This window comes from Vigna umbellata, chromosome 1 (assembly GCF_029865625.1).
Source record: "Vigna umbellata cultivar VRB3 chromosome 1, Vumbellata_1.0, whole genome shotgun sequence".
Taxonomy (NCBI): domain Eukaryota; kingdom Viridiplantae; phylum Streptophyta; class Magnoliopsida; order Fabales; family Fabaceae; genus Vigna; species Vigna umbellata.
This window is the reverse complement of record NC_142165.1, coordinates 95,200,147-95,222,723: the sequence shown is the minus strand read 5'-3', so window position 1 is coordinate 95,222,723 and position 22,577 is coordinate 95,200,147. Positions and strand designations below refer to the sequence as shown.

General features: G+C 30.7%; 3 protein-coding genes across 3 annotated transcripts; all 3 read left to right on the top strand.

Moving 5' to 3' along the window:
• The first annotated feature begins 1,005 nt into the window (after positions 1–1,005).
• Positions 1,006–4,905, top strand: LOC124828928 (MYB-like transcription factor ODO1). The gene is made up of 3 exons (XM_088104893.1): positions 1,006–2,179; positions 2,571–2,855; positions 3,619–4,905. Exons 2-3 carry the CDS (start codon positions 2,593–2,595, stop codon positions 4,169–4,171), a joined length of 816 nt encoding a protein of 271 aa, XP_087961019.1. The 5' UTR covers positions 1,006–2,179; positions 2,571–2,592; the 3' UTR covers positions 4,172–4,905.
• A 6,146-nt stretch (positions 4,906–11,051) lies between these two features.
• On the top strand, positions 11,052–17,513 carry LOC124828929 (copper ion binding protein). Its single transcript, XM_047302328.2, has 3 exons — positions 11,052–11,226; positions 12,807–12,877; positions 16,765–17,513. The coding sequence occupies exon 3, from the start codon at positions 16,777–16,779 to the stop codon at positions 17,281–17,283; it is 507 nt and encodes a 168-aa protein (XP_047158284.1). The 5' UTR covers positions 11,052–11,226; positions 12,807–12,877; positions 16,765–16,776; the 3' UTR covers positions 17,284–17,513.
• A 1,102-nt stretch (positions 17,514–18,615) lies between these two features.
• Positions 18,616–21,579, top strand: LOC124828930 (flavonoid 3'-monooxygenase CYP75B137-like). Its single transcript, XM_047302329.2, has 2 exons — positions 18,616–19,680; positions 20,801–21,579. Exons 1-2 carry the CDS (start codon positions 18,745–18,747, stop codon positions 21,419–21,421), a joined length of 1,557 nt encoding a protein of 518 aa, XP_047158285.1. The 5' UTR covers positions 18,616–18,744; the 3' UTR covers positions 21,422–21,579.
• The last annotated feature ends 998 nt before the right edge of the window (positions 21,580–22,577 follow it).

The following is a 22,577-nucleotide window of genomic DNA, read 5'->3' as shown; positions in this document are numbered from 1 at the left end:
TGCCGTGTGGGTGATCTAATAAAATGTCATGTTGAAACTCTCTCCATCATTATCATCATACCAAAATGCATATATTATCCTGCTTTATTCATTCAAACAATACGTTTATAATCTCACTGTAATATGTAGCTTGAATAAAATTACTCATAAGAATATTTGCACTCTACCAAAAATAGAAAACGCAGATGTAAGAAGTTGAAGTTGCCTGAATAAAATATTTTATTATCAGATGAATTTGTTTTCTGCATAGAGGAAGGAATGAGCTGAATTGGTTGGAATTAAATACGATTGTTTTAGATTATCCTTGTTGAAATGTATGGTCCACAAGGATTTCTTTCTTCTCTTCGACAAGATTTGGACCGTGTGACTTTGTTGCTTTCTCCAAAATGTTATTCTTTTCATTTTGTTATTTTTTCAAAGCACTTACAAATGAGAAGGTAGGAATCAAAAATCGATTATGCACCTTACTTTTTCAAAGCACTTACGCATAACACTCACGAATCCAAATATCTGTTTTAAAAAAAAATCCAAGATAAAACACATTGCAAATGCAACTTACTTTTTAAAGTTGCAAATCCATTATGAATCATGTATTTAATTGATTATGCACCTTCAAATATTACATATAGTTATGGTAGGGTTACATGATTGATCATGGATGATGAGTACTAGAGTATATAGATTTAATTAAAATATATTTGATTATACACTCGTTTTAAACGCGAAACCGATGAAAATGTGATTCTACGGAAAAGGACCTTTATATTTAATATAGAATTAATCAACTTAATATTTATTTACTTTCATATATAAATTATTATCTACTTTAAAATGATATAGTGCTTACAAGTGGTATAAACCAAATATCTCTTGACTAGGATTCAGCGACGTGTATAATTATGCCAATTACTTGTTTGTGAGTATGTTACTCTTTTATTAATGCTTAAGTAAACTGTAGAAGTGCGTTTGTATTAAAAAAAAGGAAACGTATTTGAATGAATGCCTAATCGATGAACCAATCTGAGACGAAGCTGATCTGAAAATGGAACGATCTAGAAATAATCTGGCGTAGGTGGAAGAAGTTCTGTCCAGTTCGTGTCAAAGATACCCAACCAGGATAGTCATCGAACTTCATACATATTCTCCAGCTAATCATATCTAGCTTGTGAAATTAATATGTTGAATATGATCTATTCCAGATTCAGTAACGAATTAACCATTCTATTACATAAAGTATGGTATACATAAAATAACTCACGAGCTTGTACATAATCATTTTGATTTTGAGATGGTTTTTCATGACCGTATCAGGTTAGGCTTTTCTCTTCCGTGGTTCAGTTTTAACAAGGAATCGTATCTGTCTATCTTCCTTCCTCTGTTCACGTTTTATTGTTTATTCCCAAATACGACTCGAAGCGCCCTCTATCTGTTCGATGAAATAAAAGTAGACGGGAAAATGTAAGTAGTTGACCCAAATTCTATCTGATCAGAGAAATTGAAAGGAAATAACCGTTGATTTATACATCATTAGTCCATTATTCCTTATCGTTTGCATTTTGCTTCAACTGGTAGATGCTGCAACCGAACACTACCTAAATCCATCAATGTTTTCTCATTGGGATGTCAATATCTATCCCTCTTAACAAATATGCAAGATCTATATCCTCTTCGTAGGTGTGACTTGTAAAATTATTCTTGAGCACCTACAGTCATAATTCCAAATATGCTGAAGTCGTGGCCTATTGGACCGGTTCTACAATTGGTTACGCATATAAATGTTTGTCTGGATAAATTTTCGTAACTTGCATTAATGATAGTCAGTTCCATGGACAGGAGTGAGGCGGGAGTTGTAACTTACTGGGGAGAAAACAAAGTTGTGGCTTTGAAATCTCCGGAGATCGTTGTCCACTCTAGTACTTCAGGAATGTCTCTGAACTCTTAGAATCAAGGAAACCTGGTTGCTCCAACCAGTCCCTATTTGATTCGATGATCCTGCAGCGTTGGATCGGTATTCTTTGATCACATCAAAGAACTAGAGTTTCAAGACCTATAGCAATCGCCCTCACCGTATCATAAACTGAAGCCAAGGGACACGTAAACGTGGTGATGACGAAATGGTGGAGTAAGAGTGAAATCAGGGCAGTGGATTTGCATTTCGTAATGGAAAATTTTTTAAGAGGTATAATTATTTTACACATTATTTTAATACTTGTTTGGGATGCTTACATATAGTTCTGCCTTTGGGTCACCCATCTTTCAGCGTCACCCATTTGTGTAGCTAAAAACACCAGAAAACCCCATATTAGTTCCCACGTAGCTTTCACAACCCATGGTGGAGCCCTCAACCTTCTCCTGTTTAACCCTGCCTGTTTAGTTCCCCCTGTTTTTTAATTTTCTCTCTATGCATGATTTTATTGCACATATATGTAATTAATAATTTAGGCAAGAAAGGGAGAGGGCTTTATATAAAGGTGGGTGGGGAGTGGGGCTTTTGGGTCATTACTCATTACAAGCTTGTGTTGGTAAGACTTTTGCATTAGTGTGGGAAATTGCATTGATTAGCTTGGTAGTGTTGTTGTTTGTGCAAGTGGTATGGGGAGGCAACCCTGCTGTGACAAACTTGGGGTGAAGAAAGGTCCATGGACTGCAGAGGAAGACAAGAAGCTCATCAACTTCATTCTCACCAATGGCCAGTGTTGTTGGCGTGCTGTGCCAAAGCTTGCTGGCCTTAGGCGTTGTGGCAAGAGTTGTCGCCTTCGTTGGACTAATTATCTTCGCCCAGACTTGAAGAGAGGACTCCTCACACAAGCAGAGGAGCAACTTGTTATTGATCTCCATGCCCGTCTTGGCAACAGGTATTTTATGTTTCACAATGCATTCTCTTTCTCAACAATTCTTACATCACCACACTTTTTACAACTAAGATCATTCATAAATCAAAACCTCAAGATAATACTAAACTGCTTTTACCATGGATTTTGTTAGCTTATTTATTATTTTATTACATCTTCGACCGTTCCTGTACACAATGCATTCACCAAGAATATCATGGATTTTCCCTATGTTCAACAGCTAAAAGATCCCATTTTTTCCTAAAGTATATTGGAAGGCACTTAGTCCTTAACTACTGTGACTTCAAGTCTAAACCATTAATAATGTTGAAGAAGGCAACGCATTTCAAACCTTGTTTTCAAACAAAAGGCTACTTGAGGCTGAAGCAATTGAATCCTTGCCTGGTTTACTAGTAGATATGTTTTAACATATTTATAACATTTCAACATAGTAATAGCATCTTTCTATTCTCAAACTCTCAAACACTATTACTCTGCGTGGTATATGTGAATTGTTCAGACATGCATATCAAATGGTAGGTAAGAATTTGGAAAGCAGCACTTCATTGACCTGCGTAATTAATGTTCAAGCTAAAATGTTACTCCATCGTTGGAACTGATATTCATATTGAAGAATACTAAAACTTAGTCATGAGTTACAATGCAAATTACAAGATAAATGATGATGATCCAGTTTAAGCTGTTGGTATTTCCTAAAGTAATTACATGTTGGATATGATTGGCACGTGTATAATGAATTTTGATATACGGTTGATTGGTATCTCAGGTGGTCCAAAATTGCTGCCAGGTTACCCGGAAGAACGGACAACGAGATTAAAAACCATTGGAACACACATATCAAGAAAAAACTCCTGAAAATGGGTATTGATCCCGTTACTCATGAACCTCTCGTTAAACAAGCAGCATCGCAGGATAGTTCACCCTCCCCCTCAGAGCATTTGCCACAGCCTGAGAATAACCTCGATCAGGTGAAGGAAACTGATGGGGTTCTCAACTCAGAGGAGAATTCAAGTTCATCCCAAGCTGAAAACTCTTCTGGGGATGATTCACTTTTGCTAGATAGCATTTGCAGTGACGATTCTCTGTTAAACACCCTGTGGCTGGATGAAACTCCTCTGATGGAAGCATTATGGGACACAACACCCAAACTAGAGAATAATACTAACAGTAACACGGGTTTGGTACCATCTTGGGAGGACAACTGTGCTTGGTTATTGGACTGTCAGGACTTCGGTATTCATGATTTTGGGTTTAACTGTTTCAACGAGATAGAGTCAAATGCACTGCATACCATAGAAATGAAGGACGAGAAGCATTAACTACACGCATGCAGTAATAGATCTGGTGAAGGGAATTAATTGTCTACGAAACAAACAATCAGGGTAAAATATCAAATCTATTAATGTGACCAAATACCACGGGCTCAAATTTATGTTCTTGGTGTTCAATTTTATCTACCTAGTATTTTGCTGAATGTTCTCGGAAGGTGGAAGGTGAACGTTTCCTCTTCTGAGGTTCCTCGCCAACCAAATCACAAAATTGATGGCAAACCAAAACCAGATCATCAAAATGCCACAGTACATACTTACATGAGCATTTTCAACTCAGTTGTTTAGAAAAAGAATTATCAATAAAAACATTATTTTAATATAGATTTTACTAACATGATTTCTTTAAAATTGAAAAAAGTTTCTTGGTAACTTTTTTCATCTTTGAGAAAGCCATATTCATGAAATTTGATTAAAATATTGTTTTTGTTGTGTAAGAAGTTTTCATTTGAGATATGATGTATTTATGTGTATGATAGGGACAACACAAAGGGAGGTCCAGTGAGTTGGGAAACATATTGTACAAAGAAGTCTACTTTAAAAATAATGATAAAACTTTTTGTGATTACAAGTTCAGGAGTATTCTTCCATTTCCTGTTTTCTGTCACATTAGAAATAGATAGATGGAGGAAAGAGAAGTCAGATAAGTAAGAGGTAGAGATTATTAATAACCACCACCTTTGAGCAAGCAGGTGGGACAATGAGTGGCATGGAAGAATTCCACATGATTTGGGTGTTGTTTTTCAATCAGTATTTGAGTATATCTTGATCAACTTTTACTGTATTATTATTAAGTCATCAGTTTAAATGAAGAATTAATATCTGAAATAGTAGGTTTTATCCAATAATATTTTGCTATTTATCTGATGAAGAAGCACAAATAACTCCTTTTTTCTGTGTCCCCCACACCGCACCTTTTGTTGTTCAACTTCGGTATTATTTTGCTGTCTATCAGCACCTGTCAAACCTTTCATCGCATCAGATTATTTAATACCAAAAAATGGCACTGTACATTTTAGTTTAGAAATATCATGTCCATCTTCGTGAAACACCTATTCTTATTGCATGATTGTTTGTATTTTTAAGAAATAATATTTTTCAAATTGTCTCTCGAAATTATCGTAAATGCGTTTTTTTAATTAATTAATCCTAATAAAATTATATTATTCGCTAAAATGTATGAAAACGAAAGAGATACCGATTAAATAGTCAAAGATTGAGTGTGTTAAGAAAATGTGTCGTTAGTGCTTCTTCAAAGATAAATGAATCGTAAAAGTCAGGTACTGAGTGGAAATCTATAAATTTGTTCAACTCGATTTAATTTCACTTTTTAAGTTGTGTTGAATTTTTTAGTGTATCCAATCACAATTAACTTGAGTAATAAATTTACAGTTTTAAATCTGATTGATCTAGTTTAACCTAAAATACATAATACTTATATAAAATTATTTGATATTTCAATTTCAATTATGAATTTTGTTTGTTATTATTTGAGTTTCACTGTTTTAGTCTGTTCATATTTTTATTTACTATTCATGTTTCTATAATTATTGTTTACTAAATTGATTTTGGAATTCAAATTATAAAATTTTGGGATATTAGAATAACAACCTCGTCATTATTTTCCTTGTAAAAATTAACAAACATTAATTGAAATAATGAATTTGAAGATTATTTTTGTTAAAAGTTCCATACGTCATCATGTCATTTTTCAAAATTATTCAATGACTCAACTCAAGTTAACTTAAAAGATTGCTATAACAAAAAAAAATGTGCAACTAATACATAACTCACACAAAATCTAGATGTAAGTCTAAATACAATACAAAACCTTTTTGAAATTATGCTTCGATTGAAAACACGAATATTATTTGAAGAATTTGTCTTTACAGGCATTACAGGCACTCATGAAATGGCTTGAACATATTCCTGGAATGATGGAGAAATGGTGATTGTGATCAGTGAATTGTGATGCAATGTATGTGGCAACAAACAAATGTCCGAATTAGCTTGCTTTTGACAAATTAAACTGAAATGAAGTTTTAATGGAGACCGCATTATTTATAGCAGGGAAAAGTTTTTTGTTCTTATATTATTATTATTATTATTATTATTTAAGGTAATGACATAAACTAAAAGGGATAGTACAATAGAAGAGTATCTGCTTTAAGGACAATTCCGAATCATGATATACCCCTTGACCAGATGTGTCCCCATTACCTTAACTACTTAGTGCTGCTCATCATAACACTCAAAAACCAATACAAGGATTGTGTTTTGTCTCTCCAATTTGGTTATCAGCAACCAATGTAGCAACTTTTCAAAATAGAAAGGTTTCAAAGTTTGAGTAATCCATTTGGCTACCATAGCTTTTGTTCATTGTTTTTATCTGAAAAAATGGCTATTATATATTAACTACATTACACAATACAAGTCGACTAATATTGCAAAAAACATTGTCCGACAAGTTAAGCAAGTGGCAACACCATCCAATGTTATAAAACATACATAAACTATTGAGGGAAAAATAAATTTATTACTTCCTATGCTTGTGTGGTCATTAATGTTAATGTTTTGCTCATTAAGTACAAATTTTATATTAAATTATATTTGAGGTGAAATTGGAATATTTAATTTTATTTTCTAATTAAATTGATATTTTAATACCAATATATAAACGGATAGGAATATCATATTATCCGTACTTATATGTATCCATTGTTTTGGAAAAAAAGTAATATTAAATTTTAATTTATATTTTATTAAATTAAATGAAAATTAATTTATATTTTATTAAGTTAAATTTGATTAAAATTAAATTTTAATTTATATTATATTTTATATTTTTTTAATGTTATTTAAATTTTATTTGAAAAATTTATAAAATATTTCTTTTAAATATTTGTGGGTATATTTTATTTTTTAAACATGTATCCAGTTGGTAATGAAACAAGTAAAGGGTGAATTTCTTTTTATAGGTCAGACAGCGAGTAGGCACTATCTATGGTCAATCCGACCCCTTGTCATCTTAATCATCATCTCCATCGGGTATCAGGTATGCAACCGTACTTGTGTTTTTACCTGTATTTGTTTCTTACTGTTTTGATATTAATTAGTTAATTTTTATAAAATAAAAAAAAAATTGTAAAGAAAACTTAATATTATTAAATACTCAATATCAAAATGATGTATTTTTGTTTATTTAAGACTTAATAGTTACTTTTGTTCAAAGTGGTCATCGAGTTTTTTCGGCGTTCAAAGTGGTTCCCTTATTTGTAAAATTTGTTTAATTTAGTCATTTTCGTTGACGGTGTGTCTAAATCGTTAATCGACATAATGTCACATAAGCCAATATTGAATGAGTTGTCAATTTTGAAAATAAATAGCAAGTTAAGGGAGTTGTTTATGTAAAAGAAATTAACATTGTTCAAAGGGGCTATTCATTTTGGGTTGAAGAAATTGGTGAAATTTGTTCAATTTGGATTTGTTGTTCGTTCAAAAAGTGTAATTGGAGAAACGTATGTTAAGTAAGTGTTTTTAACCTAATGTTGTGTTTTATGTGCAAGTGTGTGGAGATGAAGGTTCGATGATGCGCGGATCGAACTCGCGATTTGAGGGGTTCTTTTGTGGTAGTTTTGTGGTGTGAAGGGATTTTGGTTCTATGATTTGGATGGTTTTGTAGGTTTTGTGGAGGCATTGTGCTTCAGGGTAAGATTTGTGGTTTAAGTGGTTTGAATTCGCAGATCTATGACTGGGTTTTTCTGTGGCGATGTGAAGGTCTCGTGGTGGAGGATGATGATTAAACAACAATTTTATATAATCACCTTTAATTTACCATTGTCACATAATTTTCACTTAACTGGTCACATATATCCAAAACTAATGGTTCATTCAATATTGACTTAGGTGGACATTACACTGTTAATGATTTAAATGTCATCAGCGAAAAAGACCAAAATAAACAAATTTTATGAAAAAAGGAGACCAGTTTAAAGTAAAAAAAAAAACTTAAAGACCACTTTGAACAAAAGTATAAAGACAAAAATAAGTATTAAGTTTTTCTTTAATATCAAATATTTAGAAAGAAATTATAATTTTATATATTTCAAATTAGATAACAAATAAAATTTGATGAAAACTAAAACATTTATTAAATTTGCAAAAGTTAATGAAACAAAGTTGATATAATTTATTTTTTTAATTTAAAAAGAACAATATTCAAATTTAAAAATATTTTAAATGTTTCTTTACTCCCATTTTAAAATTCTAATGAAACTATTTTTATACATTAATAAAAATTACACAATTTCAATAAAATCACACAAAGAATATAGATTAAACTAATGATAATCTAAATTTAGCATAAATATTTTATCATTTAAATTTCAATATATATGGAATGATGATAAACAAATCTATGACAATAACATTAAATTATTATATTATAATAAATGATTGTTTTTTTGCCACATAGAATTACACTTATGATAATGAGTTAAAAAATACAAGTGATTATATAAAAAATAAAAAAAATAATATTTTACACAAAAATAAACAACGAATAAAAATATTAAAAATAATTAAATGTGTGTCTTAAAAGCAATTTGATATGGCATTCAATGACATTACACAAAAAAAAAATCAATGTAATAATATGATAAAAGAAAAAATACCTTAGTAATATTAGAAAAAATTCTAAATATCAAACCGAACTTTTTAAAGATAATGAATTATTTTAGCAAAACAAAAAATATTATTCAAATGAAATAAAAATTAAGAGTAAAATAATAAATAAGATAATTTTTTATTTTACGTTAGTTAGTAATTAAAGGTTCTATGTTATTAAATACTTAAATAGAGAGTTAAAGTCTCTCATGTAAAAAAAAATAACAATGAAAAAACGTATTAAAAAAAAGCAAAAGATATTAAAAATATATTTAATTTACTTATATAGTTTGATATGTCTGAACAAGATTTTAATAAGAAAAAAAATATCTTAAAGATTTGAATTGATTTCATGATAAATTAAGCAATTAAGAAAAATGTATAACTAAAATAAAAGTAATAAATTATTAGTAATTTTAGTAACTTAAAGGAAATATAAATAAGGACGAGAATAAATATTAGAAAGGATATGAGATAAAGACAAAACGTATATATCCATGTTTCCAAATGAAGTTGAAATAATTGAGTATTATTTATACCCACATTCATATTCAATAATTTTACTTCACAGACAATATCCACACGACAAAGTTTATTTCTCATCCTACTTTAAACGTGTAATATGTACATAGTACAAATAATGTATGTATATTCTATATCATTATCTCTACATACTAATATATTGATTAAAATAAATGGGGGAAAGAAATAAATTTCTCTTATTTTTGTTCCAAATATTTTATGATATAAATACTTAGATTATGAAAAAAAAAATATTTTCAACAAAAATATGTTTAAATGCATAACTTAAGATTATATTTGGGATAAATAATTCATAGAGTGTGTAAATATTATTTATAGTTATTTTTATATTGATATTTTAATTTATATCAATGGATTTTAAAACTTAAACTTGTTTTAGTTTGTAATTATAGTCATGAAAAGAAGATAAAAGAGCATCTAAATAGTAACGGACATAATTTATTGAGATGGCCAAATAAAGTAGAAAATAATATTATAATTACTTTTTAAAAATTATGTACTTTTAATTTCTTAAGAGACTAAAATAATGATATTTTCTGAAAGTATAATATATTGATAAAATATTTTTTGAATGGTGCAGCAATATTTTTTTAAATTATAGTTTTACGAGTAAAAATATTTGTAAAATATGTTTTGACTTCAATTACATTATATTTTTATTTGTTATAAATATTTATAACAAAAAGAATTTAAATGTAACAATTTAATAATATCATAAATAAAAAAATTAATTTTACCAATTTTTTCATGGGAAAAAAAATCCTGCTCCAGAACACTAATTTTTTTTTATGTAAGTTATAAATTTTATTTGTTAATATTTAAGTTTAAATATAAACATTTAGTTAAATTTAATATTTTATAATAAAAAAATATAAAATGTTATGGAAAAAGGAAAATTGTCATTTAAAATCACTAAAAATAATGTTATTGCAATTTTAAATAGTTAATACACTATAGAAGAAAACGATATGTCTTGCTTTCAATACGCATAATAATTACGAGTGGAAAACATGTTTTTTTTATGATAAATAAAATAAAGTTGTTACTCTTAAAATTATAAAAAAAATATATAAATAATTTGTTCAAATTATTATAGATATATTTGATTTATTCAGGTAATTATTTTAGTTTAAAAAAATAGTTAAATAATAAAAAAGTTTAAATTGAAAAAGAAACAGTTAAATTTAAAAAAAATGTTACATATAAATTAAAATTGATAAAGTAATTATTTTAATTTTAAAAACGTCACTATTTAATAGATAAAATAAGAAAAAAAATATAAACACAAAATATAGAATCTCTTTATATAATAGTGAAAACATATGTGTTTATTTATTTTATGATAATAAAAAATAATAAAACTCTTATTGTTATTATTATATTATTTTTATTTCTTTTATTGGTAGTTTTATAATTACAAAAATAATTAAATTACAAAAAACTATAAAAAAACTTCGTATAAAATACTTACAAATAATATAATAATTTAACATTGCTTTAGATGCCTATAATATATTATAAATATTTTTATATTTTTTTCTACATCATTATACTGTGTGTTGTGTGTTTTTTTTTTTAAAGTTACTGGACTTAAAGCAAGGCCCAAGGGTCCAAAACGAGAGGAGTAAAAAAAGCACAAAAAATCCAATTACCCAATCCAGTAATCTGTAGTCCTGTCTATGAAAGGAAGGAAGAACAAGAGATCTGAATAGGGAGGGCAGTGAAATGGCAGGAACAACTCAAAGGTGAATGTGGAAAGACGCCACAGATCTGTTCGTGGGATAGGAGACGCAACACCAACACCCATAACGGACAGAAACCACGGAATCGTTAACCAGGTGTGTTCTGCATAAATATTGACCTAGGAACAAACAAATCCAGTGTCGTTTTTTGTTTTTGTTTGTTGTAGTGTCCAACTGAACTCGCTGAATGGACTCTAAACTCGTGATTTTCAACGAGTTTGAGCGTGTTTTTCGTAACTCGAACCTAACTAAAAACGGTTACACGCGCAGAGTTGATTAGGTTTGAGGGTGTGGGAACGATTAGTGGTGTTGAAGCACGAGTTCGATAAACCAATATAGGAGAAAGGGATAGAGAGGAAGACCAATTTTGAAAAGCATTGATTTGACAAGAGGACCAACAGAGAAAATTAGAACCTAGGAACAGAAATACAAGGTCAATATGTTAGATATTTTGGTACGAAATTTAGAAAAATACAGTGGTCTAGTCCTGGTATCAACAAATTAATTCCAGTTCTTCCTATGCTAATGCAATAGTAATCAGGGGTATACCTCAACCTGCTCCTGCTGATGCTCTACCTAAGTATGTATGATCAATCTGAGGTGTGAATAGGTTCTTTATTGGCTATAATGTAGTTAGTTCTGGACCTTTTGAACAGCAGCAAAATTGAGAGTTAGATTTGACATAAAAATAAAGCAGTAATAAGAAAAGGTTGAGTAGGATCTAATAAAAGAATACTAATAAGGTGAGAACAAAGGGCGAAGTGTGTTTATGAATGGAGGATTTGACGACAGCACATTGCTTTTGCATTGCCTTTTGCATTAGTTATTAGTTACTTATTTGCAAGTTGGTGGAGAAGAGAGTACACAGACACAGAATAAGAAGAGTTGTGTCTGAAGCATCCGCCTACCTTGCCTGAAATGAGTTTGCTGTTACATGCGGTACTATAGTTTTTTGGCTCACTTTTGAGCTTCACCATGTGACTTGGTTAGGGCATATGCCTTTAATGAGCTCTCTTATGTGGACTTAACAAGTCAAGTAATTGAAATGAAGTTCTGTCGAAAATCACATATTGAGGATTTGAAGCACCAGATCATATTGGTTGGCAATGACATTGAGATGAACTCAGACAAGCAACATACTATATATTCAAGAATCTCTATACACACACCTTTGAAATTTTTGGCAAATTGTGGTCTTGGGATGCAATTCCACAAAAGGCAGACAAAGAGACAGTAATAGCCTAGCTGTGTATAAACTTGAGGAAAAATAAGTATATCACTGTGGATGAAAGAAACTGACTTATATATATATATATATATATATTATATATATATATATATATATATATATTATATATATATATATATATATTATATAATAATAATAATAATAATAATAAGGACATTATTGCTTAATTTAATCACCAAATTCATGAATTTGAACTGATTAATTGCATACCTTTGATTACAAAAAGAATTATTAATGTATACTTTTTATTTAAGTATCATATTTTCGTTGATAAAGCACCATAAACAGTTTTTCTTTTTGTTTCCTTCTTTCCCACATTGTCATTATGACTAGATATATTGAACGGAGCAATAATTAATATTCAACATGTATTAAATATATCACCAATGCAACTCTTATGTTTGTCTTAATCCTTTTATGATTCCAGCTTGGAAGGCATTGAGCACTCGGCCTGACATATTACCAACAGTATATTGCGAAGAACTTGCCAAGTTATAGGTACTGTGGTATCTACCTGTCTCTTTAATGCATGTATGTGCCTCTTGCAAACCTAGCATAGGAAACATGATCTCTTTCAATTCTTAACTATTATTTCTCACTTTCATAGACGTATGGGTATGTGGTCCAAACACATGCTACCCAAGATTTCAAACATTATCATCCTTCCTATTACTCAGAGTCTTTACCAAATTGTTTGATGTAAAATTCAAACTAAACATGTATGGTACACATATATGTGGTGTACAAAGATATGCCTGTTATCATGTGAAGGGTTTATCTTTAGGCTCTTCATTATGAACATCAGTATGACATTATATTTTTATTATATCTACAATATAGGTTTCTAGTTTTATGAAAATAGTACTAATACTGGTTTGAGTTTGATTTGACCAGTTCAAGACTTTGCTTATGTAACCTTTAGAAATTAAGTTCAAGCTCTTATAGGATCCCATACCTAATGACATTAACTTAAAATTTCAAGTCTTTCCTCTAATGCTTGCCTCTTAATTTGCTTTGCTATGTAGCCCAGGTGATGTCTTTTTCTCTCAACCTAGATTTTGTATGCTCTTTTCGGTTATTAAGCATGAGGTAATCATGGTCTTATATAGTAACTATCAATCAACACTTTGTTGTGTGCCTATAATTAGCTATGATTAATTAGTTGTTCATGATCGAGTTGTACAACCCTCCTTTGTCATTGTCATTTCTTGGCAAAAATATGCTTTAGATGTTTTGACTAAGACCGGAATGATTGATTGTCACCCCAACGATAGTCTTATGAATCCTAATGTGAGGCTTTTTTCAAGTCATGGGGAGTCATTGGAAAACCCTGGAAGTATTGTCATATAGTAGGCATGCTTAATTACCTCACTATCACTAGACCAAACATCACATTAGTGTGGTTAGCCAATTCCTAAAGGCTCCATTTAATAGTCATTGGAACTTTGTCATGAACATCCTTCTATACATCAAGAATACACCAAATCATAATTTAGTATACGTAGATAAAGGAAATTCCAAAGTTTTTTTTGTTATTTTGATGCTTATTGGATGCTTGAAAGACCCTTGAAGATATCTTAGTGTAGAAGGTATACTTAATTGCCTCACTCTCTCTAGACCAAAGGTCACATGCAATTAGTGTAGAAGAATTTACATTTAGCTGCAAGTACATGAATTAGATAGGTTCTCGATACCTGATTTTATCAATCCATTGAAGTTGTTCACTGTCAAGCTTAGCAGTTATAGGTTGTCTGGGATTTCCAGGTCATTTTGTTGGATTAGGCGACCTTTAAGAATTCTTAGGAAATTCCTGGCTTAAAGGGCTCGACAACATCGAAACATTTACTACACTATTACAATTGGCAATGCTAGGGAGAATGCCACTAAACCAAAAACTTGATCACAAATCCATGCACAAGATTTGAAAACAAAACATGTGGTAAGAGATGCATCACACAAATATATAAAAGGCTTTGTCACAGATCTGAAAACACTAAAGGAAAAATCTGCATGTTGTTCAGCCAAACCTTGCCGTAGCATTTCTACATTAGTTTGTCCACTTGTTGATTTTTTATAAGAACAAAATTATTAACAATCAGGACAAAATAATGAAGAGGACAAGTTTGTTCGATGATCCAAACTTTAATTTGAGAGTAGTCTGCCAGAGTAACAGAAGGCATGGAGTCCGAAAAGTTCAAGGAGGGGGAAAAGGGATTTGTTACTAGTTATATGATTTGATGCATCACATTCAAGTATCCAAGGTTCATGAGAGAAGGACCGAGAAACAAAATCTACAGGTTTACCAAACTAAGCCACAACTAAAACATATGCATATGATGCAGATTGGTTGGTTGGTTGGTTGCTCACAGCTTCAAAAGTTCATGATACCCAATATAAAAAATCGTGATATCTGAAGTTGGAGTGGTGGCTTCTCCCACATTAGCTAGCAGAGATACTTGTGAGCTCTAGTGTGACATTCTTCTTCAACATGACCCTAACAATTGCAATAGTTGCAGTGGGTGCGACCACAACTGTGAAAGGAGTGAGGGACTAGGGTAATGAAATCCCTGATAGACATTGAGGTGTTTTAAAAATTATAAGGATTGGAGAGATACAACAGCTACTTCCTAACTGCATTGTATATGTATGAACATTAGAACCTGAGAGAATTTGATTATGAACAACTTTAAAGTCTGGTGAATGTCCAACCAGAGCAAATATCATGCAAAATTGATTGCATGATTTATGAATGTCTCTGCATTAGTAGTGAAGGGCATGTGAGAACTTTAAAGTCTACAATAAGGTGATTAAGCTTTTCATGATATGTTTACATGTCCATGTTAAGTCGTAAATGTCTGGAACTGTGCTTGAAGATTGGGGCCAAGAGAGAACCAGAAGACGCTATATAAGGAGGCATCAATTTGCTTCTAAATGAGGTTGTTCAATAATGGGAATAGCGGTCAGAGTTGCCAAATGACGAATCTTGTCTTGGTCACATGAACAGGGCATGTGAAATGTTTTTTGTGGACAGTGTTATATGCTGATTAACCATACAGTTATGTTGTGAATTGTGCGTTTAACCATGCATGTTAATCCTTTATTTTTAATCATTAAAAGAATAATATAGGGAAACCTAACCATGGAGAATATCTCAAATCATCAACTGTGCATATTTCCCTCCGTGCTTACTAAGATATGAATAAAATCATATCTGTTACATGTGTTATTTGTAATTTTTTAACGTAAGGCGAAATTTACTGAAATATAATCCTTGTTAGATCGTCCATTTTGTACCAACGGTGTCTTTTGAGTATACCGAATCAGTATAGCTATCCTTCTTCTAACAGAGCAATGAAATTTCACAATCAGTGTAAAAATTTAGTACTAGATTTTTTTCGTCTTTTTTCATTGATTGTCTCTATGTAGTCAAAAATTCGATAGAAAATTTTGCAAAGTTTGGGTATATAAAAATTTTTTTGATATTCAATTTTTATAGTAATAGTATAAAATGAAGGTTCTTAACATTTCAGATTATTAGTTTTGGATTAGAAACTAAAGATCCATTCAAATCGGAATATGAGAAAAGGGTTTCTGATAATTCATAAAGTAGATTTTATATTTTAATAATTCAATTAGTGCCAAATCAATAAATCTATTTTTTGTTAAGTTAAAAAAATACATTCAATTTTGTTTTCCATTTTATATTTTTTAAACATGCTTTGAAAACAGATTTAATAAAAAGTTTCCTCTTTATCTCATTATCAAGACAGTTTTCAAAACAAAATTATTAAACAATTTTTTTTTCTTATTTTCTTCTAAAAACAGTTTTACAATCTGTTAGAATATTTATCCTATTTATCATGATTATATTGTGTTTAGGGTTACCCTATTTATCATGATTATATTGTGTTTAGGATTATTCTATTTATCATGATTATATTGTGTCTATATTACCCTATTTATCATGATTATATTGTGTCTAGGTTATCCTATCATAATTATATTGTGTCTAATATTAATTTATTTTTATAAATAGAAAATTATGAGAGGATCAATACGTCTTCGAGAATTATTTCTTTTCAATCTTAAAGTCCTCCAAACCTACATCTCTTGGGAATTCCAAATTACAATTATTAAGCACAACATTCAAAACACAAGTGACCCTAGCTCATTAAAGCTATGTTCAGATTGATGGTTATTCCATTTCATTCCATCCCACTATTTTATTCCAGCCTTCCATTTAGCCCATCTTTAGTTGTTTAAACATAGCGTCATAAATATCCATAAATCATAAACATAATCCCAATTTTTATTTTTTTATTCTACATATATGTTTTTAATATCATTATTTTACTTCAATCATATCTTTCGGATATCTTATGTAGGAGTTATCAATCATGGGTGAGTTTACGATTCAGATTAGCAATGACCTTGTCAATCAGCTTGTTGATGATGGCATGCCAAAGAAAAAAACTAGAAAGAGCAGACGAAAGGTGGCAAGAGACACTGAAAAGTCTCAATCTAATGAAACTAGAAAGCCGGATAGTGCAGTTATTCCAGGGTGGCCAGTGCAGCCCCCTTTGCATCTACCTGGAACGTTTCCTGCTCAACCTCCAAAGTCAGAGTTAGAGAGCATTAAGGGTATGCTCCAGGAAAGTGAGAAGGTTTTGGAAAGATTGCAGAAGCAAGAGGAGACTATGTTGCAGGAAGTAACCCAGAAGGCAAAGGATCTTCATGATAAAGAGTATAAGATTCCAAACCCAAAGCCTGAGCCATGCACGGCCGAAAGATTTGCGACCTTATCATGTTACAAGGAACATATCAAGGATCCTTTGAAGTGTGCCACTCTTGTTACCAGTTTTGCTGATTGCCTACGTAGGTTTGGCCGTTTAGGTGACAAGTGAGTTAAACTGAATAGTGCTTTAAAAGGAAATTCGTCTGACAAATGCAAATAAACTAGTGAACTACATACTGACTGATAAATACTCAGTGTGCTGCTACCAATTTTTTTTTCTCATTCCCAACATTAAAGCATGTTTTCCAGATCCGAATAAGTGATGTATTCTCATTTGGAATCTGAACATTTTGTTATCTGTGTGTCCATTCTATCACGGGAGTATTTTCGTGTTGGTCAGTTACAGTGTCTCTAACTCTAAAAACTAGAGACTGCAGGTTTTATCAACTTTGAGTATCGTTATTTATTTTTGTTATTATTTTGGGACAACTTTTACGACCTAAAACATTAGGAAAGACGTACTGTAGCTAAAATAATAGTATTGATTGGAAACTTCACCTTAATCGTTCTAGTTTAGAATAATTTTAGGTGAAAAGTATCCTAAACTAAAGATATTTTAAGCTTAGCTTTATTTTGATTGATCTTTAAATTTTGTTTTAACTTATACATAAATTAGTCTTTCTACAAATGTACTGCCAACCCTAACCTAGAATAAAGAGAAGTCAAAACATGATAGTTGTGTTCGTTGCACCTTTAAAAAGAAGGTATATATTTGGTATCTTCTTTTGTTTTTCCAATTTTACCATCTTAATATCTATCTTTTAATTTTAAATAATTATTCATAATAAAAAATATTTTTCAGTTTTATCATTTTAATAACTATTTTTTATTTAAATAATTACTCATTACAAAAAAATTATTTACTTTTTTTATTATTTTAATAACTACTTTTTCAAATTTAAGTAATTACTAAAAAAATTATATACAAAATATTACTTATAATATTTTTATTTCAATAACTAAAGTTTATTTTATCTGTCATATTTATATACATTTTTTTAAACTTTACTCTTTTAATTAATACTTTTAAATAATTTATAGATATTTAAAAAATCATACAGATACGCGATAACGTGGGTATTTAACAAAAGTAATATATTAATATAATAATGAAATCATAATAATAAAATAAAATTATTAATACAAATAAATTAAAATAATAATAATAATCGTCATCATAAAATTATAAAATAATAATATAAATGCAAAAAATATAATATTTAATTGTTTTACAATTTTATTAATTTAATTTATTTATGACACTCATCCAACCATTCATATTCATTATTTTGATTAACTTTACAATCTCAACCTTTAATAAAAAGAATCAGACTTTCCATTGAGATTTGCCTCATTTCAATATGTTCTTAAGGGTCTGAAATTCCCTCAATGAAAAACTTAAACTATCTAAGATTCCCTTTCTGTCCTCTAACATCGAATCCCGACAAAACTTGTATCTGTCGTATTATTCTGGTTTTCTTCGCATTACTCGCTGTCTCTACCTTCCAACTTGTTAAAAATATATACATATATGTTATCCTCACCATGTATCCTCTAGCAATACACCACCATGTCTCTCTCCTCAATTCTATCTCAAACCCACTATTTCTCTGATCAACCCATAACTACCCTTATTCTCTTCTTCCTCTTCTTCCTAGTTGCGTCCTACCTATTCCTCAAACCCAACCTCCGAAACCTACCGCCGGGTCCACCGGGCCTCCCCTTCTTCGGGAACCTTTTATCTCTTCACCCAGATCTTCACACTTACTTCGCCGCCTTGGCCCAGATACACGGTCCAATTTTCAAACTTCGACTAGGGAGCAAGCTCGCCATCGTCATAACTAAACCCACCCTTGCTCGCGAGGTCCTCAAAGACAACGATACTGTTTTCGCCAACCGCGACGTCCCCGTAGCCGGTAGGATTGCCGCCTATGGCGGCACCGACATAGTATGGACCCCGTACGGAGCCGAATGGCGGATGCTGAGGAAAGTGTGCGTGGTGAAGATGTTGAGCAACGTCACCCTAGATTCCGTCTACGATCTGCGGCGCAACGAGGTGTGCAAGATGGTGTCGTATTTGTACGAACGAGCGGGGAGTGCGGTGAACGTGGGGGAGCAGGTGTTTCTAGCGGTGATGAATGTGATAACCAGTATGATGTGGGGCGGGGAGGTGGAAGGGGTGGATAGGGAGATTTTGGGGGCGGAGTTCAGGGAGTTGGTGGCGGAGATGACGCAGCTGCTGGGGAAGCCCAATGTTTCGGACTTTTTTCCCGGGTTGGCCCGGTTCGATTTGCAGGGCGTGGAGAAAGAGATGCAGGCGCTGGTGCCCCGGTTCGATGAGATATTTGAAAGGATGATTGGTGAACGAGTGAAGGTGAATGAAAAAGAAGATGGGAAAAAGAAAGAAAGAAAAGATTTTCTGCAGTTTTTGTTGGATCTTAAGGATTCTGAAGGCCATGATTCAAAGACACCATTCACCATGACCCACCTTAAGGCCCTCCTCATGGTAACTTTCTTATCTCACTTTCCAACTTCAATTATTGTTTATCTTCTTTGCATCTCATTTTGGATTTCTATCCAAAATCTTAATAAAAATTATTTCTTCAACTTTACCTGTTCTTCTTAAAACTAAATTTTAAAATAAAATATATTTCGGTAAGTTTATGAAATGATAAGAGTATACGAAGGAAACATTATGTTTCCACTTGTAAATACTCATTAATAAAAAAATATAAATTAAATTTTGAAATAAAAAATATTATAAATAAGTGTTGTCTATCGTTTTCAAAGTATGTCTTCATGCATGATCCAAATCTCAATAATACAGTTTTAAAATTGGCGTCTTCCTCACACATTCCGCATACAGACAATGAAAATTAATTATTTAAATTATGATAAAGAAATTGAATATCTTATAGTTAATTTGATTGATATAATAAAAAAGTTGTAAAATGAATTTTTAAAATATAAGCTAAAGCTAAAATAAATTTTAGATTAAAATAAAAAATAATATCAAAATTTATTAAATAAAAAAGCTATAACTCAATAAAATATAGTAAAATAAATAAATTTATAAAATAATAAATTTATTTTATTTATTATTTTAATAGCATAATTATAATTATATGAAAATAATTAAATAATTATATTAAAATATTACTGATTATATATAAATATAATAAAATATTTATAATATAATTGATCATATATTCACAATTAATTATTTTGTAAATGTTATTATATTACAATTTAATATTATGATTTAACGTGTGAACGATTATTTTTTTACATAATGATAGATTATTTATTTTTTATGTTAATATTTTTAAATGTAAAAAATTATATATAATGATTTTTGTTTTTTTTTTGTTAATATTTTTAATACTTTATAGTCTTGTTTTCGTAATTTTCTTCAATTGCAATTGTTTTCGCATGTAATTTTGGCTAGCAAACAAACAGGTTAGGTTTTATAAGTATAACATCATTTATGTTTATGTTTTGAGAGAAGTAACTACATGGTTAATTTTGAAAACAGTTTTAGGTAATCAAATGGTAAATTATGTATTTTAAAATTGTTACAAGGGCGATTCCTTGAAGAATGTTGTGACTAATAGTAACACAAACAGGATATGGTTGTGGGTGGAACCGATACATCTTCGAACACGATTGAGTTTGCAATGGCAGAAATGATGCAGAAGGCAGAAGTAATGAAGAAAGTCCAAGAAGAGTTGGAAGTCGTGGTTGGAAAAGATAGAATGGTAGAAGAGTCTGACATTCATAAGTTGCATTACTTGCAAGCAGTGATGAAAGAAACTCTTCGGTTGCATCCTGCACTTCCACTTCTAGTCCCACATAGCCCCAGTGAAACCAGCAACGTCGGAGGCTACACCATCCCAAAGGGTTCTCGAATCTTCATCAATGTGTGGGCCATTCATAGAGACCCTTCCGTTTGGGAGAAACCTCTGGAATTTGATCCTACAAGGTTCTTGGATGATAAGTGGGATTTCAGTGGCAATGACTTCAGTTATTTTCCCTTTGGATCTGGAAGAAGAATCTGTGCAGGAATAGCAATGGCTGAGAAGACTGTTCTGCATCTTCTTGCCACACTTGTGCACTTGTTTGACTGGACAATACCACAAGGAGACAAGTTAGAAACAGCAGAAAAATTTGGAATTGTTCTAAGAAAGAATGTTCCTCTGGTTGCTATTCCCACCCCACGCTTCTCCAACCCAAACTTTTATAAGTAGAATGTAATATATTATTCATGCATGCACCAAGCATGGGAGTACACTATACTAATAATAGTTATGTACCCACCATGTGCCTTTTGTTTTAAATACTTCAATCATGTAACCAAAAAAACACTGTTGTCTACAAAATATTAGCCTGGAGTTCTATTGTTAAACCCTTTTTCTTAAAAAAAAACAAACTTTATGAAATGAGCAAATTACCGGCAAAAAGGTATGAATTAAACATTAAGAAATGAAACTGATTAGATGCATGAATAATTATTCTAAGAGCTTAACTTTTGCTTATTATCAGAAGAGGAAACATTGCCGTATTAACTAATACAAAATTTAATAAAATCTTCATCATTTAATTACCGTAACTTCCATTATACACGTACATGAATTGTAAAAGTTTGGGAATGAGAACCGAACCGGTATAAATTTCATTGTTATATGTAAACAATTAAGTTCATCTCAATTTTTATATCAGTTTGTATGGAGTTTTATCTCTTCTCTATTTTTATTGGATATACTCGTACATAAGTAACTCTCTTTTTATTGTTTCAAATATTAATTGAGGAATATTTTTATAAAAATTAAAATCACAAACAAAAAATATATGATCAAGTATTAATGCAAAAAGAATATATATTTTTCTAATATTAAATATTAATAAAAAATTTATAATTATATAAATATTAGTTTGGGTACGAGGACCAGAATAGGTATGTTTGTTTATATCTGTCAAGTTCCTACTCTCATACTTATGTTAATACATATATAGTTTCAATCTCGTCCCTATTTAACTATCAAATTGCTACAAAATGTTTCATAGTAAAATCAGGTAACTGATTAATTAGGTAGAGATATAACCTCTTTTTATTCTGTAGTTAATTCATTCTTAATCCCTGGCTAACCGGAGAGATAAAGTTTTATAATTTTTATCTACTTTTTAACTACTTTATTGCAACTTTGCTTTACATGAGTTTGTAGTTAATCCGTCATAACACTAATCTTGTTAATTCATAGTTAATTTTTCACAATTTAGTAAGCGCGAAATTCCTCTTATCTTCGCATTTGGAAAGATTTTGGGATTTCTTGTGAGAATGGAGCAGTACCCTACTACTATTTCTCTCGTTAAGCAAATGGAGCTAAGGGAATTCGCTCTAACCTT

Bases quoted from the DNA above. Each gene is read 5' to 3' on its own strand.
- LOC124828928 (XM_088104893.1), top strand. From the start codon at position 2,593: ATGGGGAGGCAACCCTGCTGTGACAAACTTGGGGTGAAGAAAGGTCCA. The intron at 2,856-3,618 runs GTATTTTATGTT...TTGGTATCTCAG, and splicing joins CATGCCCGTCTTGGCAACAG to GTGGTCCAAAATTGCTGCCA.
- LOC124828929 (XM_047302328.2), top strand. From the start codon at position 16,777: ATGGGTGAGTTTACGATTCAGATTAGCAATGACCTTGTCAATCAGCTT.
- LOC124828930 (XM_047302329.2), top strand. From the start codon at position 18,745: ATGTCTCTCTCCTCAATTCTATCTCAAACCCACTATTTCTCTGATCAA. The intron at 19,681-20,800 runs GTAACTTTCTTA...TAACACAAACAG, and splicing joins ACCTTAAGGCCCTCCTCATG to GATATGGTTGTGGGTGGAAC.